This window comes from Erythranthe guttata, chromosome 8 (assembly GCF_056151865.1).
Source record: "Erythranthe guttata isolate IM_541 chromosome 8, IM_541, whole genome shotgun sequence".
NCBI lineage: Eukaryota > Viridiplantae > Streptophyta > Magnoliopsida > Lamiales > Phrymaceae > Erythranthe > Erythranthe guttata.
In genome coordinates this window covers 15,762,046-15,774,467 of record NC_142540.1, presented here as the reverse complement: position 1 = coordinate 15,774,467, position 12,422 = coordinate 15,762,046, and the positions used below count along the sequence as shown (strand labels likewise).

The window sequence follows — 12,422 nt, the reverse complement described above, 5'->3', positions numbered from 1 at the left end:
AATCTAAATCACCTTCTACTAAGATCAATGTACTTGTATGTAAACCCAGAGCAATAGCATGATGAACCAAAAAGTCACCAAGTCCTATTATTTAAGAACAATGAATTAGTATTTTTATTGATAGCATTTAATCAACCGGGCAACCGCTTCGACCCGCATTAAATGTCGGGCCACTCGTTGAAGATAAAAGTACATCAAACACATATGAAGTTTTACCATGAGTCGATTGTATGGGCTCTATCAAAAATTTCTTTCCTATCGTCCCAAAATGAAGCACGACATCATTGTGAACATAAAGTCTCAGGGGTATGGAATCCCAAAAGAGGCTGGCCCAACTTAAATGAGATATGATAGCTTCCTTGTCGTAGACTCTTCCTCCATCACCTTCTCGCGAAGTTCACTGATCGAGGGGATAATATTTTTTCACAAATTTATTGTTATATTATGTTGAAAGTAATCAATTTTCAAAAGTTTATAGTTAATTTTCGGTCAAACTCATAAATTTGTTATGAACGTTCAACCAATTTCAAAAGTATACAGTCAGTTTTCAGCAGAAGTTCGTTGTATGTCTTATACCAAAAGTTATAGTGATTCAATAAAAGTTTAAAAATAAATATATCTTGTATATATATATACACATTATCTTAATATTATACTATGTAGTGATTAAATTTGGTATCTCACTACAAAAAAAAGAAATTGTTTTAGTGCAACACCTATTTTTCATGTAGTTAGGCAAAAAATGTTGTCACTATACTTGTCGCCAACGGGGTGTCGCTAATGCTCTATAGTGACAATAAATAAGGATTAAGCGACAACAAAAAGAGCTATTATTGACAATAAAAAAATATTGTCACTTAATGTGTGCATTAAGTGACAACTTTTGTATTTGTCACAATTGAGGTGTCGCTAATGCAACTTTTTCTTGTCGTGTCTTGAATGAGTAATTGAAGAAAAATGAAATAATTGCAGGGGTGAAAGTTGGAACGGGATTTTCGAATTCTGTCAATTTCGATTAAATAGTTTACGATTAAGAAATATGTTTTTTATTCCGATTCTTTCAAATTTTTTGAAAATATTTATGAAAATTTTGATTTTTTTTTCTTTCAAAAAGTAGGCTTATAAGATATAGTTTTTCAATTTTCAGCTTCGAAGGAATCAGTCGAAAGTGTTAATACCGATCCGATCAATTCGATTTTCACCTCTAATATAAGTAAATATAATATGCATGCATAATATATATTTTTAATATTTTTGGAGTGAGGACCGTTAAAGAAAAACTGGTAGGATGATAACAACACGTGCACACCATAATTTCACCACCGGATATAATTATAATTATAATTGTGCATCAGCTCAAAACTTTACTTTCAAGTTCAGAGAAGTTAAAAATAATATATATATAATATTAAAGTGGGACCCACAATCACCGACGGCAACAAGCATGTGCATCCCCCGCTGCTCTGCGTGCAACCATAAATGATTCTACTCCTCTCCTTTTTCTTTTTTCTTTTTTTCCTTTCTAATTTTAAATATTTTTATTTTATAATATAAATATATTACACCTTATTTGTATTTACTTGGCAGATGAATACAAATATTATACTTATTTTATCAATATATATTCTCTTCACGGATTGGATGTAACGGGATTCTTTTCTTTTTTCTTATTTAATGTGGAATATTCTACTCTTTATCATTATTTTTAATAAACTATAAGCTAAAAAAAACAATAAAAGAACATATATAATCGAATTTTTTCTTTAAATATTAACATAAAATTATAAATAAATATAAATAAATTCAAGTAAAGAATATATGTACATGATATATCATAATCATTTGATATGTTCCTAAATTCAAGTCACATAAACAAAATAATTCTAAATGATTATTTTTTTGTTAGTATAAATTATTATGTTGTATAAGTCTTGAAGTTATACTTTTATAAATTATATATTTCTTGGTTGTAAATATTATTTTTAAATCATAAATTAATTATTATTTTTTCGTAATTTATCATTAATTAATTAATAATGGAACATGTCATCCAATTTTTGAACAAATTCCGCTAAATTAACCAAATTATACATTAAAGAACTATAATGAAATGGAATGTAGGATTGAAGGATGAAAATGAGACAATATAGACATGAAGAATTAAAGCAGGATTAAATAATAAGATGAAGGATTATTAGTGAGATTTGGCCTTCTTTAAACAGTCAGAATTATTAGTATTGTCTATTATATGAAAATAAAAAGCTCTAAAAAGAATAACTATGACCAATACATTGTGTGTAAAAATATAAATATTTTTCAATAAATATCTTATAAAGCAACCTAATAAAGGCCTATTTATATAGAATAGTGAACATGCGCGTAGGTAGTAGCATCACATTTAGTACACATATAGCCATTCAATAATAAAAGTTATTCAAAGTGCATGTCCTAAGTCATCATAGTGATATTTTTTTCTAAAAGAAATAATTTGTGGCCAATTATACTGTTGCATTGAGTAAATTTAAACTCTCGTATAATAGTTTGCAAATCACACGAAAATCGTAAACTGCATTAGGCTAATTATGTATGACAAACTAGATCTAACGACCATTGGCAAGAGAATTCAAATTTTGGTCAATTGACACAATCTTACTTGCTCCAAACACTATGTCATCCCTTGCGAAACTCCAATGATATTATTACAGTTGGAAAGATAGTATTTCATTAGATCAATCGCTCAATTTTGTTTTTAATTTATCAAAAAAATAAAATAAAGAAAAAGATTAATTTTCTGAAATCAATATTAAAAAAACACCTACTCAGTGACATATTTATTTTGCTATCTCAGCCAGCTATTGAGATGCTACACCCGATGTAATACCTCCGGTTATTTTTAATGATTGATATGGTGAAATAACTTACCAGTAAGCATACATATGTACATATGTGTGTATGTGTGATTTATATGCAGATCAACAGTTAATTATCAGCCAGTGTATTTTATCGGGTGTAGCATCAAATAAACCATAGTTGGCTGTGCTGTAAAGGCTTCCGAGCAAAACCAATTATGGACTACATTTTCTTAAATATTAATATTTGGTCGCAAAGTGGATGTATCGCTGTTGTTGTAACTAATTTATTAATTTTTCTTTTTTAGTGCAACACTTTTAATATAGAAATTGAATCATATTAAAGTAAAATATAGTAAGTACTAAATGAAATGATGTGAAAAGGATAAGATGACAGTAATGCATGTGGTGTTTGATTTAAATTATTTTCTAATAAAAATTATAAGTTGATATAGTATAAGATATTTTTGGAGCTTTGAACATGTGTTATATATAATTTATTTTACCAAATAATTCTTTTCAAGTGTTTGGAGGGAAATAAAAAATTATTCATATTTCAAGATACATTAGTGTCAAAAGTAAGGAAATTGATTAATTAAAACATTATCTTATTTGAAAATAAGTTAGATTCATGATCAAATTTGGCATTAGAGAATAAACTTGTTATGTAATTGATACAGTAAAAAACCAATTTAAAATCTATTTGTTTTATTTGTAAAATTAAAAATGGTAAATAAGTATCCTCTAAATGTTGATGGTTGATTGATTATTGGGATGCTACACGGAAATACATCGAGTGATTATTAAAGGCTGATGTGGTGAAATAATTTTTCACTAAATACACATATATATAAGTGTGTGCGGTTATATAATAATAATCACCGAATGAGTGTAGCATCAACTAAACCATGGTTGAGTTAGTATCTCAGTTAAAAAATATGATGTATAAATCCTAACTAATAGAAGTGGAAAACAAAAAATACCAATAAACTATAACAAAAAATATGCATTCGAATTTTACAATCGGGTAACAAAATCAAGAAACTATAACTAGGTCTACAAAAATGGAGTTCTAGTATTTATTTTCTGGGGCAAATTACGGTCAACCCCTGAGGTATGGCCAAATTACAAAAAGACCTCTTTTATTTGGGTAATTACAGTCATCCTTCCTTTCAATATTTTTCATAAAATTTATGTAATTCGGTTATTTATCGAACCAAATCGTATATTCAGTTCGGTAAACAGTATGAAATGTTGGCGTACCGAATTTCGGTTCGGTTTTACCGATTCATATCCCTAAATTTATCTCTGAATAAGGTTTTTTCGTAAGATAATACATAGTTAAAGGGTGACTTTAATCACTCAAACACGAGGAGATTTTCGTAATTTGCCCTTATTTTCTGCAACACAAAAAATAAAACACAGGGAAAAAACTCAATGCCCTCTATTCTATACAACTTTAACACATTAAAAATCCTATGTTTCATCCCGTTACAACTCAATTATAATTTTGCCCGATTAACAATTTCACAAAAATAAATAAAAAATAAAAAAGGAGTCAACAACAAATTTATAAAATTAAAATAAAAAATAAAAAAAAAAAAAAAAAAAAAAAGTATAGTGGCTAATGAATTTGAAATGAATCATCAATCCCAAGAAGTGGAGATGCTACTACTGTTGTTACGGAATGCGGAGCACTGAGACGCCGGTCTGGATAGCTGGACTCCGGCGCTGGCGGGGCACGCCGCCATCCCAAGCGGCGGCGCGGACATACAATTGTAGGAGACGCAAACAGCCGCCGTGTCCGGGAGTACAGACCCCACCTCCATCGGGAATCCCGTTATGTAATTATGCTGTAGGTACAATGTTTTCATGGTCCCCGCCTCCACGCTCTCCACGTACTCCTCCGGCACCCCGCCGCTGAGGTGGTTGTTGTTCAGGAACAACGCCTCCACTCCGACCAGCGCGGTGGTCAATTCCCCTGTCAGGAAATTGTGACTCAGATCCACCGTGGACCCCACCGCCGACGACGGCGATTGTGGGACCCCTCCTGTAAAATTGTTCCGTTGGAGGAGAATTGATGTGATGCTGATGCTTGGCCGCCGGAATAGATACTCCGGTATGGGCCCACTGAATTGGTTGGCACTCAGGTCCAGGTACGCCAGCTCGGAGAGAGATTCCAGGCCGCCGTTGTTATCGATTCCCCCCCACATGCGGTTGTTCGCCACCGACAGGTAGCGGAGCGCCGGCGGCATGTGCGGCGGCAGAGTACCGGAGAGGAAGTTTCTGCTGAGATCGAGATGGAGGAGGTGGTCCGGGAAGAGGCGGGGGAGTTCGCCGGAGAGTTTGTTGTTGGCTAAAACGAGGACTTTAAGGTTATTGAGAGCGGGCATGGCGGGGGGGAGTTCGCCGGAGAGGTGGTTGCGGCTGAGGTCGAGGGTGTGGAGATTCGGCAAGGAGAAGATTCCGGCGGGGATATCGCCGGTGAAGCGGTTGTTGGTGAGGGAGATGACTCTGAGGTTGTTGAGGTAGGAGAGCTGAGGGGGAATGGGTCCGGTGACAATGCCGGCGAAGAGGATGAGCTGGGTGAGCTCGGTGAGGTGGGAGACGGCGGGGGAGAGGGTTCCGGCGAGGCCGGGGGAGTCGGAGAGGCCAGTGCCGAGGGTGAGAATTGTGACGCGGGAGGTGGTGGGGGAGCAGGTGACGCCGGCGAAGGAGGAGCAGGGGTCGACGGCGGAGGAGGAGAAGTTCCAGGAGGAGAAGAAGCGAGCGGCGGCGGAGGAGGAGGGAATGTCGGTGAGGGAGTTTCTGATCTGGCGGAGGGCGGCGAAATCGATGGGGCTGATTGAGTTAACTGTGATTATGAATAGAGAGAGAAAGGAGAAGACAAGAGGTAGAAACAAGAAACTCATTTTGGCCATATTTGAATTCTGATATATGTTGATGAATAATGAATCAATCAATATACAGAGAAGAACAACAAGAAGAAGATAAACTTTATTTATTTATTTTTATATAATTTGAGTGTGGTGTTGCAAAATGCAAAATGCAAAATGCAAATGGTCAATTTGGAGTAAAGGGATTTATTTAATATACTTTATTATTAACAGTAGTGTGACTCACTGTGTAAACACTCTCTCTCTATATATGCCGTGATGCTGAGATTTCTTGTTGTGTGGGGCCGGGGGGGCGGCGGGTGTGAGTGTGGGGTAGGGGGTGAGGTGTTTTTGTTTTTATATTTATTCATTTTACAACAACAATTTTATAAATGGGTTTGATGATTACCATTTTATATTTTAACTAGTAACTCACCCGTGCGATGCACGGGGATCAATTCTAAGTACAATTTTTTAATGACAAAAACATGCCAATGAGGTAAATCAAACACCTTAATGTATGAAAAACGAAAGGTGTAATATATGGGGTTAATATAAAAAACGAAAAAATATGTTTTAGATCAAATTATCGAACGAAAACTTTGAATAATTGATAAATAATATGATATAATCTAAAAAGTTTAAAAACAAAATGAATTCCATTTGATTTAACTACCGATATAAAAAAAATGATAAAAAGAAAATATAAAATACAGAAATTGTGATATGAAAAATAAGACACATTATCAGACCCAAACGGTACAACTATCTCGTCCAATACTTTGTATCGTTAACAGAAACTTAATTATCAAAATAGTGTTTTATAGCACATGCATTGACATCGTCTATTAACACTCTTTGCGAGTAACATGCACATTTTACATTGTTCAAATGCAACCAGTGGTACACATTACTGAAACATAATCAACTAAAAGTGTACAAAATAAATACATTATGTGCTAAATCACCTTGTTTTAAAAAACAATTCAGTGGAGTGGACAATAAAATTGGCATAAAGTGAAAATAAACTAACACGGTAAAATAAATATACATGTGAAAAATACAAACAACAAATGTGTGTCATATACAATTTTTATGTACATTTATATACCCTGAAAATCTTCACAGTAGACAATATTGCAAATAATATATTAGTCGTCTATTTCGACTTGATGAATATATTTATGCCACATCTACTCTTAACTCTCTATATTGTGACGTATAATAGTCCGTGCCACCTCTACTCTTCACTGTCCATACTGCGACGTATAATAGTTCATGCCACCTCTAATACTAAAATTAATATTACTACTACTACTATTAATACTAATACCAAAACTAATATTAACACAAAAATTAATATTAATACTAATAACAAAATTAATACCAATACCAATATCAATATCAATATCAATACCAATGTCAATGTCAATACCAATACTAATACGAATACCAATACCAATATCAATATCAATACCAATGTCAATATTAATACTAATACTGATACGAATACCAATACCAATACCAATACCAATACCAATACCAATACCAATACCAATACCAATACCAATACCAATATCAATACCAATATCAATACCAACACCAATATCAATACCAATATCAATACCAATATCAATACCAATACAAATACGAATACGAATACTAATATGAATACGAATACGCATACGAATACTAATACGAATACAAATAATAATATGAATACGAATATAAATACGAATACGAATACTAATCGAATACGAATACGAATACGAATACGAATACGAATATGAATACTAATACGAATACTAACATTAATACTAATTCTAACATTAATACTAACACCAACACAAACACAAACACAAACACTAACACTAACACTAACACTAATACTAATATTAATACTAATACTAATACTAATACTAATACTAATAACTAATACTAATGCTAATACTCATACAAATCATATTTCTAATTATAATGCTAATTTTAATCCTAACATTAATCATAATCCTAATATTAAAACTAATATTAATGCTAATGCTAATGCAAATGCAAATGCTAATACTATTTGATACTAATATTGATACTTCTACTAATACTAATACTAATTGATATTAATATTGATAATACTAATAGTATCACTATTAGTATCAATATTAGTATCACTAATAGTATCAATATTGCCGAAATCAAATACAAAATTATCAAAACCAACTATAAATTATCGAATATTGATACTAATACTAATATTGATACCAAATTATCGAATATTGGTACTAATACTAATGTTGATATTAATATTGATAATACTAATATTGATACTAATACTGATATTGATATTGTTGTTGATAGTGATAGAAATACTAATACTAATACTAATACTGATACTAATATTAATACTAATACCAACTATCTATACTGTTACTATATTGATATTGATAAAAAAAATCTTTTACCTTATCTACTTGTTAAAATATTATGTGTTGTTTTATCTAATCGTCAATATATGGGGTTAGGATTTTCGATTACGCCATTAGCGAGCCTCATCCACGCCGCCGCCATCTCCGCCCCTACGCTGCCATCGTTTGCTACTTCTTTTTTCTTCGAAAATTTTGATATTGAAATTGTGTTGGGTATCTCACATAGGAAAATAGTTGTTTGCATCACTTCTTTAGTTGTTTTCGAATTCTGCTATTTTTTTAGTTGGTTTCGATAATTTATAGTTGATTTTGATAATTTTGTATTTGATTTCGACAATTTGTAGTTGGTTTCGATATTTTTTTAATTGATTTCGATAATTTATAGTTACTTTTAATAGTTTGTAGTTAATTTCGATACTTTTCGCAGTTGATTTGATACCTAATAGTTGATTTCAAATTGGTACACCTTGAATGGCACAATTTTTTAGTTATTTATCATAATTTTATAGTTGATTGTGAAAAATAAAAAAAAATGAAAATAGTAGTTTTTTAAGAAAATTTTGTACTTTGAAAGAAAACAAAAAAATGCAAATAAAAATATTCAAAATTAATTAAAATGTTTAAGAAAATGAAATTTAATTGATTTATGGGGAAAAAACTAAAAAAAAATTATTTTTTTTAAATTTTATTAAAATTTTTTAATTATTAATTTTTAATAATTTAATAAATAAAAAGTCAAAAAATAATATGCCTATAAATATAAAAATTCATCAAGTAGTGGGTAATGGGTGTTGAATAATGGAGAGGGACAAATTTGGAATATGAAAAAGCCTGGATCTACTACTAATATTGAAAATGAGGGTGGATAAACTCTTACTTGAAAAAAAAGTAGAGGGAGTTTTCACTAATAGCCCATTTTTTTTAACATCCTTTGTAGAGATGAAAACAAAGAAATATTTATTTCCGACAATCATCGTTTGATTCGCTAAAAAAACACAACAACCTTCCTTGAACTACTTCCGCAAGCCTTGTCGATTTTTTCTTGAACAAATCACCATTATGCATGATTACATTACCTACAAATATCAGTTCAACCGAACAAATAAAATTAAATGCTTCAACAAATCAGTATTTTACCGAAGAATTTATTTCAAATTTATTTTTATAATTTAGTACGCAAGTGGAAAATTATTATAATTTCAAATTACTAAAGAGTATGTCATTATTTTTTGGGAGATGTTGCAACTACATTTAAATTATTATTATGTCATTAGATACTATGACAAATGCGAAAATTATTAAATGACATGTGAATTTAAAATATTTGGACAAAACTTATTAAAAATACAATTGATAACTTCAGGTTAGGTGAGAATCACTCGTGTATTGAGTATGTAGAAATTACATCAACACTCATTATGAAAGTTAGTACTCTTTTTTATGTCCCATGGTATATGTCAAGCTGTACTGCAGGTATTGTAATGAAATTCTACAATATATTTAATGTATTATAATTATAACTATTACATAATATTCATATCATGGCAGGAAAAAAAAAAGAAATATTCAGATCGAATGTAGTTGATAACAAATACACGATATTTAAATATATTCAAATAATAAAAATATTATAGACATGTTATTGAAAATATAGCATCATTGCACCTATTAATTATTACACACATCGAACTTTTCATCGTCATCCTTTTCATATTCATCCCTGCATATCGCACTCAACTTTTTTCATTATTCATATCTACAAAAAATGAGAAAATAAAATAATAGTTAGATAATATTTTCGTGTATACGATAAATCAACATAAATCAAAAAAATTGTACATATGCGTATTGAAATACACAATATATATATATATATATATATATATATATATATATATATATATATATATATATATATATATATATATATATATATTACATATATTTTAATATAATGATAATACACAATTATATAAATGTACACGAAAAAATTTTATTTAAAAAAAAAAGGTAGTTCAGAAGAAAAAAAAAAAAAAAAAAGAATTACGAACTTGGATGATGGAAGGATTTTTTTTTTCTTTTCTGAATGGAGATGGATGAAGAGCATGAATGTGATGGGTTGGATATTTTATAGGTGGATAGAATACTTTGAAAATGTAAATATAATATAAGAAAGTATATTAATTATAGCAAAATTTTGGTTAAAATATAAAAATAATATCTTTGTAATTGAATGAAATCAATTGCTTCTGTTTTTTTGCCGAAATTGGAAGAAAGGGATCAGCACATTTTTTTCTTTTATAGGTTTAGGAAATTTGCATATTTTAATGTACACAAACAAATACGCACATATATTAAGGAATGGATTTATCACACTTTAATACGATTACTCAACATACTTTAATATTATTTTTTTATTCGAGATAATATACTTTAATATTATCACACTTTAATATGATTACTCAATGTACACAAACTAATACGCACATATATTAAGTTTTTCATTACCAAAAAAATATAGACATTAAGTTCCACACAATTATTAAGGAACGAAAATAAAATGTATTTATGCAGTCAATCTTTTCCATTGATAAGTCAATATGCAATTAATGATAATAATCCAATCAATCAATACGGCTTATCAATATTATGGATATTTTTGACTGTTAATTATTTGATAAAAATGTGAATGGATGATATATAATTATATATGTCCATATAAATATATTATTGATATGATATAAATTTATATGAAAATGATTAACAAAATCAATGCACGTTCAATTAGATAGGTGATTGATATATGTCCATATAAATACATGATTCAGATAATACACACATATATATAGGGAAATGATTTATAAATTCAACGCACATCCGGTTCCTTGACTTCAATCCGGATTGAAAATTTTAAATTATATTTGAATTTTCCAAAATTTTCAAAATATATGGCTTTACAATATTATAATTTACTTACTAACAATAATTATATATTTCATAATATATATATATTAATTAATATTATATCAATTTTAGTTATATTTGATTTATAATTTTAATTACAATATTTTGCACACGGCCGTTTATAATATGCTTAACGATATTTTTTCATTAATATTTAAATATTTGAAAAAAATTAATATAGAAATTAACAGTGCAAAATTAAATAAAATATTATAAGAAAATATATAAGAATCATAAATTTATTCAAATGCACTAAAAAAAATCATTGAGGCTATAGATCCTCTTTTTATATAATATATAGATATATATAGATCATCGTCTTAATATGATAATGTATTAATAAAAAAACAAATTTTATAAATTAATTCAGTATAATTGTTTGAACATATAATAGAAATACACAATTTCAAATTATTATTAACAAAAAATATTGTATATTTATTAAACAATAATACAATATAAAAATAAAACATTTTCGTTAATAATTTTTTTTTAGTGAATGGATATTCGAATATTCCAAAATATTGAAAATTCAAAAAAAAAATGTATTCCTTTATTTTAATATTTGAATATTAAAAAAAATGTTTTTTTCTGAAAATTATTTGAATATTTGTGAAGAAATTGAGTATCATGAATTTTTTCAATAAATATATTTTGAAATACTGGAAACGTAAATAATATTTTTTTTTTTAATTTATAAAATATTAACATTGGAAATAATATATATACACGTGGTAATTGTTTAAATGAGTGTATAAATATTAAATAGGAAATAACTTAAATATATACCAAAATAAAATTGACAATTCATCAATTGAAGAATCCACCTCATCAATTGAACTCCAACTAAGCAATTTTGATAAATGACATCATCATTTGACACATTTCAATCATTGAGGGCATAGATCCTCTTTTTATATTATATATAGATTAGGGAATTAATAGCTCAAATTTATGGACTGATTGATGATTGACTGTAGTAAAAAATTAATCGAAAATCGTGATTGGTATATTATATTGGAAATGTTGGTTATTAACATAATAATTTAAATTCTTAATTTTAAAAACCGGTTATAAATTATTGGCTATAGAAAGCGATTTTTTGGTTATTAGTTATAGGAATCAATTGTGTGTATAGATAAAATTTTTTGAAAACTTTCTTTTTTGAGTCATAAATTAAAATGTTAAAATGAAATAGAAAATAATTTATTTATTGATTTAGGTATAGCGTATACGTGGATATGCATATATTTAAAGAAACTGCATATATAAAATGAAAACTTGGACAAAAAGGTATATACGTACTACGTAGT

The 12,422-nt window shown here is 29.0% G+C and overlaps 1 protein-coding gene across 1 annotated transcript; it reads right to left on the bottom strand.

Annotated features, from left to right (window-relative positions):
* Positions 1-4,264: 4,264 nt before the first annotated feature.
* Positions 4,265-5,965, bottom strand: LOC105951266 (Leucine-rich repeat (LRR) family protein). The gene has a single exon (XM_012974666.2). The coding sequence runs from the start codon at positions 5,768-5,770 to the stop codon at positions 4,496-4,498; it is 1,275 nt and encodes a 424-aa protein (XP_012830120.2). The 5' UTR covers positions 5,771-5,965; the 3' UTR covers positions 4,265-4,495.
* Positions 5,966-12,422: the final 6,457 nt, after the last annotated feature.